The 15,896-nt window shown below is 44.4% G+C and overlaps 1 protein-coding gene across 1 annotated transcript; it reads right to left on the reverse strand.

Annotated features, from left to right (window-relative positions):
• Positions 1 to 521: 521 nt before the first annotated feature.
• IL7R (interleukin 7 receptor) lies at positions 522 to 15,187 on the reverse strand. Its single transcript, XM_058043515.1, has 8 exons — positions 15,094 to 15,187; positions 10,222 to 10,360; positions 8,834 to 8,988; positions 7,096 to 7,250; positions 5,169 to 5,346; positions 4,243 to 4,333; positions 2,342 to 2,417; positions 522 to 1,025 (listed from the first exon to the last, which is right to left on the reverse strand). The coding sequence occupies exons 1-8, from the start codon at positions 15,182 to 15,184 to the stop codon at positions 522 to 524; spliced, it is 1,389 nt and encodes a 462-aa protein (XP_057899498.1). The 5' UTR covers positions 15,185 to 15,187.
• Between the last annotated feature and the right edge of the window lie 709 nt (positions 15,188 to 15,896).

Genomic DNA, 15,896 nt, shown 5'->3' on the forward strand with positions numbered 1-15,896 from the left:
GGCATCTAATATTTGATTGCAACTCTAATTTCCTGTCTCTTTTGTCTTTTTACTGTCTTTTGACTGTCTAGGGGGGAGTTAGTTTTGACGCACCAGTGTTTGAAAGAGGTTGGGTTCTATTTAAAAGGAATTTATTGCTATATTTCTTGCTAAGGCATTACTAAGAGCTTAACTTTGTAACCAAGAGGCTAACAAAAGAGTTCATTAATTTCTACAAGACATGCTGTGATCCTCGGCTGGGACTGCATTGTCACTGCTCTGGATTACACAGATTTGATGATCGGAATCAAGCTGAATTAAATTTAATTTCTGCTGCAGTGAAGACTGCCAGCAGCATACTGAATGCTGAGATGGGCTGCTTCTCACTGCAGTGTAGGAGATCCCCCTTCCCTGCAGGTTGCACCGTGAGCAGAGCGCATGAGGGAGGTGGGAACGCTCAGGATACAGGAGAACAGAGCCAGGAACCTTCAGTATCCTGCGCGTGCTGGAGAAAAAACTGCATGCTGTAATTCTTGTGAGATTTACTGGATTTTGTAGAAGTTGGACATTGTGACATAGGCTTCCTCATTGTTGGCTGATCTCATGTCACTGTGAGGCAGCATCTGGCACCGGGTGTCGCCGCTCAGGGGCTCTGGATGGGGCTGCCCCGAAGGATCCAGGGCACGGGTGGAGGAAAGGCTGAAACCACCGTCGTGCAGGGGCGCCCTGTTGCCGTGGCAAAGCTCATAGGTGCTGGAGCTGCAGCTGCCCTCGGTGACTGCAAACTGGCTGGGGGCCAGCAGCCTGTGCAGGGCGTCAGCCGGCCAGACCCCTTCGTAAGACACCGGCAGGTTTGGGCTGGTTCTGTCTGCCATTGCAGGGATCATCTTCAGGTCTGATCCACTCCTGAATTTTTCTGGAAGGCTTGTCTCTGGAGCAGTTGATGGCTGCAGAAAATTTTCCAGTTCAGCTTTTGCCCAAAGGCCATCCACTTTATGGATATGAACATAACCAAAACTCTCTGGGTTAAAGCTTATATCAAAATTCTGTGTGGCAAAGGGAACAGCACAGTTAGTCAACAGTGGGTGTTAGCTTAAGAATAAAGATACTTTGATAATTTATTTTAGAAGGGTATTTATTATTTCTTTAACTCCAGATGTAACCCTGAGCAGGCTGAACAATAGGTTAGCACAGAATAAATTATCACATGGCTGAAAATCCCTTTTTCTATTAACTTCATTCATCCAGTGTCCTCCTCTGGGCAGTACCCCCAGAGAGTGTTTTATGCTCTATACAGTGTTTCAGAGACTTTTGTGAGACACATTTATTGCCTGCCTGCCATTTCACAGGAAGGAGTGTGCCCACCCAGGTGGTATCTTTCAGTTTCGCCTTCCTAATTTAGCAGCAAGGGAAGTAAAAATTTGCCACGACTTCCTGAAAAACGTTAGGAATCCCTCAGCTGGGGAGCACAGGGGCTGGGGGAGCTGTGTTAGGCCTCCTGTGAAATTTATAATATGTTAATAATGTACCTGGAATGAACAGCACTAATGCCTTACTCATCCAACTGGCTTTTAACTGGCAAAGGAGTTCACATACTGCATGATGTATGAACAATGCTGCTGACCCTGTCAGGGTGCATGGACACCACCAGGGATGTTTGCAAGAGGTTGCCATCCAGCTCATGATCACACTTTTGTAGAATCACCAAAGCAGCTCGGTTGGAAAGGAACTGTGGAGTCCAGCTTTCTGACAGAAGCAGGACCTGGATTAGGCTCTTCAGAGCCCTATCAAGCCATGCCTTAAACATAATCCCAAAGGGGAACCTACCTTGTCTTTGGGCAGGCTACACAGTGTTTAATTCTTTTCACAAGGAAGATTCTTTCCTTGTATCTGAAAGAAGTTTGCCCTGAAGCAACACATGCTTATTGCCTCTGTTACCAGAGGGGTGTGTTTCCTGTCTCCACACAGCTGTGTGATGAGAGCACCTTTCCCATCTCTCTACATATACCTTAGGTATTGGAAGATTGTAAATAGTATTCCCCACGCCAAGCTTCCTTTTCTTTTGTAAAAAAACTTAATTCCTTCAGCCTTTCTTCATACATCAACTTCCCAAGACCTCTGTAGATATTTTGCGCAAGTCAAACTTCAGGCACTAGGTCAATTTTGTGTTATTTCCATACCCTTGGCTGACATCTGCATGAGCAAATGTGAGCTCTTTTCAGTGAAATGTAGAAGTAATTTCTGAAAGATGTCCTAGCTCATGCAGTACATGCACATACTGTCTCTCATGAGTGTTAGTTTTGTCCCCAAGAGTCTGCGCTCAGATGGAAAGATGGAAGAACAGATGGAAGAACATACATACGTTTTTTGGCTTCTTGCATAGTTGCTCCAGCGTTTTTTTATGGTCAGGAAGGTTTGGCCATACAGCAGGCTTGATCCTGAAACAGCAACAGTAGACAAAAAGCAGCATGAGAGAGGGCTATGTTGAGGTGTCAGAGGTTCATGTTGCATCATTTGTACCAGTTCTCACAAAGCCTTAGGGCTGGCTGGCATTATCCAGAATAAAGTCAGAGAAGCCTCAGAATAAACCAGACAAGAGAAGAGGAATTGTAAAGGTCACTAAAAAGTCATTGTTCTTTGGAGCGCACAAATTGTCACAGTTAAAAGAAAACACTTCACTAAGTACTGGAAATGCAGCAAATTATGCTGGCAAAGAGTTTGTTCCTTGTTTTCATCTAGCTGTGTGAACAGGGCTCTCTGTGGTGAAACTGTTTTCTCTAAGTGCAAGAAGATGCTGTGGTTAAAGTGGAAATTTGCTGATACTCGCTTCTGTTCAAAGAATGGCATATTGTCCCATTCCTTGGCCAGGAATTTGAGTTTCAGACATCTCTCCTGTAGTCTTATTCTACAGGTTTCATTTTTGCTACCTTGATCAGCAAAGTTCTCATGTTGTGCTGCTTGATGCTGTCACCTATGATGCATCCAGAGAATGTTGTCCAACTGATTTTCAATCATTGCAGTGTTAAAATTATACATGTATATTAATATTTATTTTATTTTATTTATGTGCCTGTGTGGCTGTATATATGCACATGTATAAAACCCTCTTCTTTCTAAAATGGAAATATCTGGGATCAAAAAGTCTCACCTGCTTTTTGCTGCAGTTATATATAAGCAAGACTTCTAGCAAAGTTAAATAATCGCAGGTTCCCAGCAACAGTAAAAGGCAAGAACAAGAAATCTCAAGCTCCCTCTATACTTGTGAATAACGCAGCACTAGAGCAGATAACTCCAGTGTCTAAAATGTGTAATTATTAAAATAGTTTGTGGCATGGTATGGCTGGGCCAACTCACATTGTTCAGATAATCCCCATGTGTTACTCTGGAGTTGGCACAGCCCAAGCGTTGCCCCAAAAAGGAGCTCAACACAGAGTTACCTCTCTTGAGGTGGGTGTCATGGACAGACTGCTCTGAGTGTTGCTGAAGAGTCCTGAGCTTTCTATCTTGAAGGAGTTCATCTTCTACAGATAAACTTGGATTTCATCCCTCCAGATTCTAGTTTCATAACGTTATCTACATATCTGTTCATTTTCTTAAGCTTGTCAGCTCTACTGAGCCATGTCATTAAAAACATATCTGCAGTCATCCATCTACTGCTGTGTAGCAGATATATGAAAAAACCCGACTGCAGGCCAAGGACTGCTTGGGTAATTAATATATCCTTAGACCCAGTTCGGGCTGGTCTTGCCTCGTGGCTGGCTGGAAGAGGATTTGGCCAGGCTGGTGTCTGGCACCATCAAGGCAGAGGGCTCTGCCCTGCTGCTTCTGAAAGCACCACAGAGCAAACAGCCCCCTGACTCAGCCTGTGAAAGGGAAAGAGGTCATCACTCTGGCATGCTGTTTCCACACTTAGGAGTTTGCTAAAACCCGCAGGTTCCTTTCTTTTCTGGATTTTGCTTGAAGTTTGTGAGTCAAATTTGCCTCCACTGAGACACTGAGTCTGTAAGTGCTCTGTGGTGACTTTGGCTCGCTGGAGTTCCCAGGGTTTTGAGATCAGGACTGGAATCTGGTCCAAGTGGCAGGTCATCTTCTGCCTGCCAACACTGTCTCTTGTATTGCTCATTTCTACTCTTTGCTTGCCATCAGCTTGATACAGAGTTCCAGAGATGGAGAGAGAATAGTTCACAAGTATAACAGGGGAAAGCAATAAGACTGTCAGAACAGGATTGGGTTCCAAAACCTTTTCTGATACAAAGAGATTACCTGTTCTCCCAAAAAATTACGATCAGTGCAATCACAACAACGGACAGCATGAATCCCAGGATGGAGAGTATAACCATGACCACACTGCTGTCTGAAGGAAAACAAAGTGCATCAGCCAGTGCATGTAAATGTCTCACTGTTAAGCCACCCTAACAGTGATGTCTTTTCAGATGATAAATTAGGAATTAACACCAAGTATTGCACTTGCTTATCACTGGGCTGGGCTCATTTCTCCTGCCTCCGTGAAGGAGGTGAATGAAAGACAGCCCCAGCCTCAGCACGTGGCTGAGCTTCGAGCTGGGTTCACAGTCTGGATTAAAGCAGCTTAAAGTGTGCTGTCACCTTCTGTGCGTTGAAATCAGTACTCACTGTGTCCTCACAGCAGCACAGAGATGACTTCTAACACCTGCAATGCTGAGGTGCCCCTGGGGACTGGGGGGACCCAAGGACCACAAAGATTATTCATGTGCAGTGATGAGATTTTATCCTTTGTTGCATTTGTGATTCAAGTGCCATGTTCACACCCAAGCCCAGAGTTCTGAAATGGGTCATGCTTCGCAGCTCTGTGCCTTACCCAAAATGCAAGCTCTTCCTTCCCCTGGCAAGCCAGCCAGCAGCAAGCAGTGAGTCAGCCTTCATCTGCCTCTGCACCCACACCCTCATGCTCTCATGGCAGCACTTCCTCTGACCTTATTGCCCTTGAGTGAGATTTAAATCTTCCTGGAGAGCCAGCCCCAGACCAGAGCAATCCAGCTGCTCTGTGAGTCACCTCCCTGGAGTGCCTGTGTCTGTGAGGGCTGAGCCTGCTGTGGCTGTGGGCTCTTCCCTCCCCATTGCCTCATCCCTGCTGCTGCTGAGGCTGGCCAGGGAGCCCAGACCCCACCTCTGCTTTCCTTCAGGAGGACCAAAGTGTTTTCAGCTCTTACAGCTTTCTGTGGAGTGCTGCTCTCTTGCTGTTTTGAAGCTCTTGGAAGTGCTCCATTCACTCCATGTGCCCTTAAAATAATCTCCATTGGGCTGAGAACGTACTTTCACCTCATACGATGCTTCATTTTCAAGGTTTTTCCCCAGCAATTTTATCTGAAGGTATGGTGACTCTATTGTCTAAACACACACACACAGACACACACACACAAAAAAAATACAATTATTTTTCCAACAGACATTGAAGAATTATCCTCGAATTCAGCAAAATATGTGAGATCAGGTGCATCCCTGAAATGCTGTGCTGTTTACTCCATCTGCCTAGCTATTACACAGGTGCTTATCAGGGCATCAGCCTAGTTAAACAGGAGCATAGTCCAGATAGTATTAAGAAGAGAGACAAATGCTGGATAAAAGCTTTTTAGGAAAACAGCTGTGAGTATTAACTGTGCTTTGTGGCAGCTGACACTGCTGTAGGAAATATATGCTTCCATGAAAAGGCTCAGAGGAGAGATGGGGAAAAAATATATTTCTGCAGCATAAAAAGACAATGTCTGAGAGGACAGTTACAGGGAAGAACAGAAATCCTGCAGTGCAGCTCTGGTGCTCTCCATTTCAATATATTTTGCTGCCTGAATCCATTTTCTTGTTCCCTTAAGTTCTTTGATGTTTGATCTTTATATATTTTCAAGCCTAATCAACCAGGAAGGAGATTTAATCTGTGAAACAGAGAGCAGTTAATAAGCAAGCTCTAAATGATGTCCAGATGTTAGAAAAACAAATTACTGGTGGGTAGAATTGCCTTGTTAAGGTTTGGGTCTTGCCATGCTTCGATGCTGTGAGACCTGGGGGGAGGTTAACAAAGCTTGGGAAGAAGGATGCAGTGATGGTAATGGACACAAAGAGTGCAGAATTTTTGGGCCATAATAGAGAACATTTGGCAGAGCCCCCAAGATAAGGAAGAAACTAATAAAGACCACTCAGTGACTGTGCTGAATCAGCTCTGAACTGGCTAGAAGGTAATTCTGGCAGGAGCAGATCACGACTGCTGACTCATGGCCCACCTGGACAAGGGAGCCACCAACTCAAGGGAAGACAAAGACTGAGCCTGAGGGCTAATTAGCATGAGATGGGAGAGAATCATTAACCTATAGAAGATGGAACACTAATTAGTAAGAGAAGTATGTAACTTGTGGCCAAGGAACACTAATTACTTTGTTTGCTAAAATGTATTAATAGTAAAATGTTTTGGTAGTGCTTGATTTGTGGAATACCACTGAGCACCCAGGCTTGTGCAACTGGAACAGTCAATGTTTCCCTCCACTGTGTAATTACTGCCTTGTTGCACTCCAGGTAACAAATCTGATTTTGGTGGAGAGCACTGTGTTCCCTCTGTAGTAGGGAACACAGGTGTAGTCCATGCTCTCAAACATTGTGAGCAGCTTTTGCATGCACACCCTGGTGACAGGGGACACAGAGATCCCTGTAGCCCCAGGCAGACCCACTCCACAGCCTCAGAAAGCCTGAGGGTGGGAGAGCTGCAGGGCTGCCTTGGGAGCCTGGAAGGATTCAGTGGAAAAGGAGGAGATGTGAAGAAACTTGAAAAATAAGTAGAGGCAACAAGTTTTACTGACTGATGAGCACAGAAAGTAACAGCAAAACCACCACAGCAAAGAGCAAACTTAGAATGGTTCAACACTTGGTGTCTTCTATACCCACTGCAAAACCCAAATTAATGACACCTCTTTTGACTGATAGTCTAATATTAGTAATATTTGAAATTTCCAAATGCCAAATATTGCACCTTTCCAAATTTTCAGATGGAGATCTGCAGAAATGAAGATTTTTACATTTTTACATGCTACAGGTAATTTTGATAATGCTTAATTTTGGAAATTAGTGTGAGCACACCAATACATCACCACTTACCTTCCAAGGACCTTCTTTCTGCCGATAGGCTACTTGGTGCACTAGCTTGTCCTTTAAGTATTTCTTCCTTGAGTGTGGCGTGCAGTAACGAATGAGATATTCATTTGCCTCCCTTTCATAGGTGATGTTTATAGCAAATGGTACTTCGGGCTTAACTGCAAATGACAACAAACCAGGATAACACAGGAGCAGAATAATATTAGAAAATAAACAGGGTTTGAAATTTGAACAAAAGTCCACTTTGGGTTACAGCCCTGCAGGGTGACCGATCTTGAGGAAGAGCTGTCCTGAGTTAGGTAATCCTCATGCTGAGCCCCAGCTCACCCTTGTGCCCTGATCCTGAGAGGGGCTGGGTTTTGACCTGCTAGAGAAGGAGACTGACCAGCGGGGGAGCAGCTTCTGAGGGATGTGACATTTAGTCTTGGAAAACAATTCCTGACCATGCCCACCCCTGTGGCAGCTTGAAGCCCTGAAATTCACTCCCTCTAGCCATTGCTCTGAGATGGAGACCCCTGGCAAAACCCAGCTGGGAGGAGGTACTCGGGAGCACCCTGTGCTCAGGTACCACTGTGGCTGTCTGTCAGGGCAGTGGGACAGAGGGAACTACAAACTCTGATGGTGTTAGATAGACCAGAGGGGGCTGTGGCTCCACAATCTTGCTGTGAACCCACATCTGACCTGGTCTGCAGGAGACTGTGCCAGAGACCACCTGTGCAAGTAAATCAAGTCCAAAATGCAGCCCTCAAGGCTCCTTCCAAGCTGAGCCTGAGCTGGATGGGCTTGAGACCTGCAGGCACTTGTGGCTGTGTCACTGAATTCACCTGGGTAAGTACATCAGCTCTCACAGCAACACAGAGCCCACACCTCTCTCCTCTCAGGAAAACACATATAGCCATAAATTGTTCTTGCTCCTTCTACAACCCCCATATACTTAGATATTCCACAGTTTTTAGAGTAGGCACTGCCAGAGATGGTCCAGGCTGGCCCGTAAACTAAGAGGCAATGTAAGATTATTACAAAACTATTGGACTGTGGCAGAAATGTTTCACCAGAGAGGGATGCTGCAGTGCCTACTGCCAACCAGAGACAAAGCAATGTGGCACCAGAGAAGAACAGACAAGAATCTGTCCTACCCAGGCTTCTCTGCCACCCTGGAATGACACTGGTTACCAAGAACAGTAAATCCTGTGAATCCCCTTGAATTTCCTATTTCTTGGCTCAGGCAGGTCCCTGGTGAGTGTTAGCCTGATCACAGTTACCAGTGCAGGATGCACCTTGTTCAGGCTACAGGATGCACTATGAAGTGAGATCTAGCAGCCTTGTGCTCCCTGTGCTACTGGGCTCATGCTATCCGTGGGCTGGCCAGTCCCTAAACTGCATAATCCCTGTCAGAGATTAACAGAATGTCCCTTTTTGGCAGTTCATCCTCACTCAGGAACAGCAGCTTCAGCCATGGATTGGGATTCAGTCTATGTCCAGGTCTGGGCAGTGTCACTATCAGCCTGAATTCAGCTACGCATTTTGAATGGAGGCTAATAATGATGGCTTTGAGTCAGGGGAAACACCACACTCTGATAACACCCCAATCCCGGCTACACGCCCTGCTAAAATGCTATTTTATGCTGCCTTCATCTCGATGGACCCTTAGGTTTTGTGCTGGGCTATTTTTTCCCCATTAACCCCTATAACATAACATCCATGTTTTTAAACTTCTTAAACAAAATGTTAAGTGTCTCACCAATGTCAGTTACAACCAGACTCCTGCACACCCTTCTCTTCGTCTCAGAGTACATGCAAACATCTCTGTTTGAGAGTATATCAATGAACTGTAAGAAGAATACATCTTCCTGTTTCTTCATGTTGGAGCAGGCATAATTGTTGTCTTCCTTGGTACTGTTGGCCAAAGTGACACGACAATAATTTCTTCTCAGTGTTAATATGACTTAACTACTTACTATAAGAGATCTATCCTGCTTGCACCTTTCACTTATCTCACTGAAGTGAGACTCCATGTGAAATAAGAAATAATGCAATGCAAATAAGAAGTTTGAGAGATTGATGATGTTTTTCCTTGTGGTCCTTGAGCACAATAAAAAAGTGATGTGAATCACACTGAGCATCACAGAGCTCTTGAGAAAAAAATGCAATTATTTAATTGGAGGTGCATGTGTTAAAAATTTGCATCTTCAAAAATTACCTTACCACTGCTATTTTTAAGTATAAGGGAATGTGTTTTGATGTTTTCTGAAGATACAGAGAAATTTCTTATTGACTTAGGTGGTAGCAAGTAGAGGTCAACAGTCAGCCTGTCCTTGAGGGAATCACATGGTAGTTTTAAAACTTTTTTTCCATTTGTGTGGTTCCCATGTTTGAGAACTGCCATAAAACTTCAGTCAAAACCAATAGCAAGTCCCATGAAAATAGAAAAATTCTAATAAACTGTAAGGAATAAAAGGAAATACTTAGCTACTAGTATATAAAGATTCACAAAAAATATCCACTTCTTTTTTTGGCTGCCACACAGCTTTCAGTTTCAGGAAAAGCAGAAAATGGGAAAAGGATCTGTATGCTCAAGAAACAAAATATGATCTTCAGCTTGGCGCAACAGCAAAAAAAAAAGGGTGGAAAGAGTTTCAAGGCCTCAATAGGAAGTGGAGATGACTGATGTGTTTGATAACTGTTGGAGGTTTATGTGCTTGTTCTGGTGTATTTCTTGTATGTCTCTGTGTACAAAGACAATAGCTGAGTTTTTGTCTTAACCTAGATGAAGGCATTTCATCAGGCACAGAAAATTAACCTTCTGCTGAAGAATTTTCTGTGGTATGGATTTAGTCTTCAAAAACATTTTTTAAAATACCATTTAAATTAAAGTAAAAAACTCTCAGTTCCTGCTTCATATTTCAGAGCAACAGAGGCAAGATTAGAACTATTGTAGGCACTATAATCCCCTTTAGAGGCACTTCCAGCTCTTTCTTTTTTCTCATTAGGGAGTTATGTTCTGCTTCAGTAAACTCCTCTTCTTTGCTGAATACAGTACTCAAACTTGGCAAAATAGGAATTTGTCTAGCTTTGCTGCCCCTGTTTCCCTGCATGTTGTTTACCAAGGGACAGACTGACAGCACTTACCACAGAGACAGGGTGTAGTTAGTGTTGTAAGGAGACAGCTCGGTGAAATTGCAGGTCAGGCTGCTGAAGGAGTCCTTAATTTCCAGCTGGCTGAAGCAATCAATGTCAAAATTGTCTGGTTCGTCATCCCCGAGAGTCCCTAAGGAGATATTCACAAGATGTTGCTGAAGTAAACCTGTGAGTGTATTTGATTTGCAGCTCCATTGTATAGGAGGTCGTTTCTTTATGTGGTTGCCTGAAAGAAAGAGGCTGAACCCACCTGTTTTGTAAGAATCAGAGAAACCTTGTCCAAAACGAAGTTAAAAGACATTTGCACCTCTCAAGATTGCTCTCCCTTCATGCCAGCCAAGTCCACCCACAGGCAAGAATATTTTGGTGCCATGAGGCGGCTAAGCCACATTTTGGTTGTACTGGAAAGCTTTTTGAAATGTCACGAATTTGGGCTCAGGAGGGAAATCTTAGACTTTCTGCCAGAATGCATGGCTTCCTGCAAATTTGCTTCAATGACTAATAACACAATCATGATTTGAGTAAAAGCATAATTTTAAAAACCTACACTTGGCATGTTTGAGGCCAGTGATGTAAAAAATGACGCTTCTGAGAGAAGTCCTTTCTGGCAGAAAATGCCAGTTTAGCCTCATTTCATGAAAGCTCACCCACTATCGCCAAGTGGATAGGGAAAGGGTTCTTGTTATCAGCCCTAGAATGGATCCTAAGGGCAGGAATGCCTCTGACTCCTTTCACCAATGGTTAAGGGTACATAAACCTCTTTCCTGAGTCAAGGGATTATGCTCGATCCCCTGCTTCATCCTCTCCTACTCGGACAGGTCCTTGCCATATAGGACACCTGATACAATGATAAAAAGAATCACAGAATCAAAGAAAGTTTTGGGTTGGTAGGAATCTTAAAGATCTTTTAGCTTTATCCAGCATGAGCAGGAATGATACCCACAGATCAGTTTGCTCAGGAGCTCATTCAAACTGGCCCCGAACCCTTCCAGGGATGAGGCATCCACAACTTCTTGTGGCAGCTCATTCCAGAGCTTCACTATATATAGAGTTTCTTCCTGTCATCTAATCTAAATTCCCCTTCTGACATTTAAAACTGTTCCTCCTTGTCCTATTGCTATCTGCTGTGGGGTGTCAGTGACTCAGAACTCACAAACACAGTGGGGAAATGCCTGTTGAAAAATTTCCAATGGAAATTTTCTGGAGAAAATGTTCTGGAGAACATGATGGCCAACTCTCGCATCTGCAGTCAGACTTTGAGTAAGAGAAGTCCAGAAGTCAGTCAGAAATGCAGAGAAACACGTGAAAGCAGTGCAGGCAGAGGCTGGGAAGGGGACTGCTGCCACCAGCATCAGTGATGGGGTGGGAGCATCTGAAGCTGCACTAATCCAGATCCCTCAGGGAGATCTCTCCCCCATGCCCTAACATTTAGTGCCCATTTGTCACCATGAGCAATTGTGCTAAGAAATTACTACTGGTCTTCTCAGCACAGCTCAGGGAGCCCAGATCTCCCTGAAGGACCACAAATGCAGTGTCCTCTACCAGTGTTGCTGCTTTGAGGGGAGAACCTGTGCAGCACAGAGGCAGAGACAGAGACAGAAATGCAGACACATACAGACACAGACACAGAGAGACGCAGAAATACAGCTGCTGTATTTAACCATCACATTCAAGACAGAGACACAGAGAGCAGCCCAACTCTGGAACAAGTTCTGCAGCAGTTTCACAGAGGTGAGAGTCTGTCCAGTGCAGCCCTGTGCCATAAGGGCAGACATGCTCGTGCAGGAATATGTACCACATGCAGTTGCATATTTGTGGGTAAAAGTGTGTGCATAAAAATATGTGTATTAAAAATCTGGAGGATACCAAGTAAGCTGAAATGAATCTGTTTAAAATGGAAAACAACGCACCATATTTTATACAGATATATACATCCAAAACTGACATGCACAGATATATCATTTTCTAAGCCTCTCTTTATGATTTTACTTGCAACTGCCAGGAGACTTGCTTTATACTCAAGGCAATGTTAAAACTTAAAGGTTAGGATGACTAATCTGCCTTTCTATATGACTGCTTGGTGATCTCTGTAAACGCAAACTGTATACACCAGATTTTGCATCAACTTAAAAACCTGACTATAAATGGCTTATCAAAAAAAATTCAGCTATTCACTATCGATTTGCTGAAAAGTAACAGAAATTTGAATTCATTCCCTATCAGTTTGGTTGCAAAATGAAAAGAAGAAAAGGTTTAGTCTTGTAGTTCAAACAAGCATTCAAGGTTTAACCAACACAGTGAAGCTTGGCTGCCACACTGGAAGGAGAGCTGACCTTACCACTTAGACACTGAACATTCACATTGCGATTATATGGTTCCTTATTCATGGAAATACCATAATAACCATAGAATGCATGATAATTAAACCTCAGGAACAGTGTTAAGTAAGCAACTTGAAATGCTATTTCTGCTATGGTTTTTCCATGGGCTGACTAATTTTTTTGTCTGACATAAGCACGCACACAGTCTCAGCCTCACTTCTGCCCTAAACCTCAGAACCATCACGCACAAATGTGTTTGCTACATGAATGGTTTTGTGAGTCTGACATGACTCATACTGCTAAGGACTCTTCAGTGAATTAAAAATTTACAAGACTGTTGTAATATTTGCCTTGAGAAGTGCAGACCAGGCAGAGCCATGAACCTGGCTCCGCTGAAATCAAGGCAGGGCTTGGGAAGGAGCGATTCTAAACTGGGATAGAAACTGCTCTCATAGCTACAGTCATGGCAGGTCCTTCACAGAAATGGTTCTCTCTTGGGTTTGGACAGCATCCAGCAGGATGGTCCAAACCACAGCAGGAATCTCAGGAGCCTTTAGAAAGTGCAGGGTGTTAGCAGAGGCCAAGGACATCCTCACATCCTCGAGCTTCATGCTCTAGAGCCACCAGCAAGGCGTGACACCAGGGGCACAGCTAAGCGCTGCTGTCTCCGTGGACAGAGCAGTGTGAGACTCTAGCATTGATGTGATTCAGGCAGAACCTGTTTGAGTCACAACCGTTTAGATGGGTTGGACAAACCCTACAAGTGTGGGTAGGAGAACCACTGAGGGTGCCGTGCCCATGAGCCTCCCGTGCCACCTGCACCCTCCCTGCCTGCCCCTCCTTGGCTCTGCCTGGAGCTCCCTGAGGCTTTTGGGGGCCTCCACCGCTTCTTCCTGGCTGGGGGACAGCAGCTGGGAGGCAGCCTGATGCTCAGAGGAGAGGAGGAGATGGAGGCAAGTGCTGCAATTAGCTCTTCCCTCCTCTGCCCGTAAGAGTGCCCATAAGGGCAACTTCATGCCTAAGTTGGCTACTGGCACTTAGTAAGGAGCCAGGGCAAGTCAGAGAGGCAAAGAGTGAAAGTCAAATATCTATCACGGGTCATTTTACTCCAGACTACTTAGTTTGTTGGCCAAACACAGGAGATTCATAAAGAAGTCATAAAAGCTGCTAATTGCACAGTGGGGATATTCTGAATCTGTCTTCAAGTATAAGGAAATAATGATTTACTCATGTTAGGGACAAAACAAGCAAAGGTCTGATCATATCTGATTTTGGAAGCCCTGAAGATTTCAGCAAAACCAACAATAAATCTCTGGCATTGAACATTCATCACCATAGCTGCTTTCCAAAGCTGGCTCTAAACAGCTGCCAGTTATACAAATAAATGGCAAATAAAAACCCCAGGGTGGTTAGATGCAGTTCTGAGCCAGTGCCTGTTTTCTTTTAATGAAAAAACTTATGCATGTTCTGTCTATGTACATATGTATGTATAACTGTCCAGATACATGAGTTAAAATAAATAACACCCAAGGAAATATGAGATTCTCTAACTGAGAGAGAGCCTAAAAACACAACCATTCTCCTCCTAAAAATGAAAACTCTTTTCTTCCCAGACAATGGAGCTCTAACCTACCAATAGCTGAGTGATAGCCCATATACTTCAGGCATAGTGCACAAATTCTTGTCACTGTTGTTTGTTTAAGTATCAGAGAAATAAGTGTTTAGCAGATTGGGACTGAATCTCTAAATCAAACTTTTCATCTCCTTGTTGAGAAAATGAATAGCAGCCTGAAACAGTGGTTTTATTGCTGCTTATTTTGTTTTTATATTCTGCTTATTTATTTTTTTCATCTTGATGCTGCTAAATACTTTTCACTCCCCTAAATGAGATCATAAAGTCTACAACAAGGCTGAATTTAAAGTGTTGTTAATTTATAGTTATTTGCTGAGCAGAGCATGAATGCTGTTAGTGATGCACTGTGAGAACCCCCTAGCTGAGTTGCTTCATCAGCTATGCTACAAGGGAGACTGGCACTATATCCCATGTACAGCTGATGAAACTGCTTAAAGAAAATGTAAAAGTCTGGCTTTTGAAGTGGAACAGTTTGGGCCAAGTTTGAGTTACATCAAAAAGTTTTATTTGGAGGACACTGGCAAGAGCAAAAGAAGGCAGAACCTCACCCCTCTCTAGTAGCAGCTCAGAGTGACCATGGGCTGCAGAAGGGTGAGGTTATCCCTGTTTCCAGGTATAAGTCCCCACATGAGCACTAGCTACAACAAGGATTAACAGATCTGGCACTGCATGCCCTGTGCATACGGTTATGGGCTCCTTTATTTCATGTGGATTAGAATGTTACAAGGACAGCAGATTTGGGGATTAAATTAAATAGGCATCCCCCAGCTCCCCCTCAAGCACTGGCACTAAAGAGAGACTGGAAGTTAAAACACAAATGTGTTTAATCACACAGTTGCATTCTGGATCTCTTAACCGAGGTTTTTCAAGATCATACGTGAGTGGAAAGATGAAGATGAAATGACTCACCATCACCGTCTGCTGAGGTGCAACCACTTTCCCCAAAAGTGGTGTGGAGGAACATGGCGAAAATGCTCAGCACGGTGGTGGGCTGTGTCATCCTGAGCACGCTGCATGTGTGCACAGGGGGTGTGTGTGCGAGAGCCCTGCACCGCTGCTTTATAGGCCCAGCCTGCCTGCACCTCGCCAGGGGAAATGTAAACATGCCTACGCACAGCCAGGCTGGTGGCAGCGGGCAGGAAGCCAAAGCACAGATAAGTGCTGAGCTTTTACTGCGAAACTGCTTCCCGCTCCTGGACTGAGCACCTTCTGGATCCGCTCGTGTGGGCAAGCCTGGGGACGCCCAGAGGGGAAGGGAGCATGTTCCACTGACAGTGCTCCTGACTCGGCTGGTGGGACTCCTGCTGCAGGTTCCCTGAGAGCATGGTTTAGTCCTGGCATCCACTTTGCTCCCAAGAGAGGTGCATAGGTCTGAGGGAGAAAAATATTCCTGGTATGAAACATAAGGTGTGATTGCTTTTGACCCACCAGAGTCAAAAGCAGCACTGCAGCAGGTGATTCCTTAATGTTGAGAGATCCTACTTGAGCACTCCATTCACCTTCAGCATAAAAAGGACACAGACATATTGAATCAAGGCAAGACAGCAAGATGAGGAGAAGGTTGGAACACACCTGCTGCACAGACAGATTCTTTACTCTTGTGAGACCCTATCTGGAGCACTCTTTCAGCCCTAACATAAAAAGGACACAGACCAGGCCAGAGGAAGACAGCAAGATGAGGAGAGGGCTGGAACACACCTGCTGCACAGACA

Source organism: Melospiza georgiana, chromosome Z, assembly GCF_028018845.1.
Source record: "Melospiza georgiana isolate bMelGeo1 chromosome Z, bMelGeo1.pri, whole genome shotgun sequence".
Taxonomy (NCBI): domain Eukaryota; kingdom Metazoa; phylum Chordata; class Aves; order Passeriformes; family Passerellidae; genus Melospiza; species Melospiza georgiana.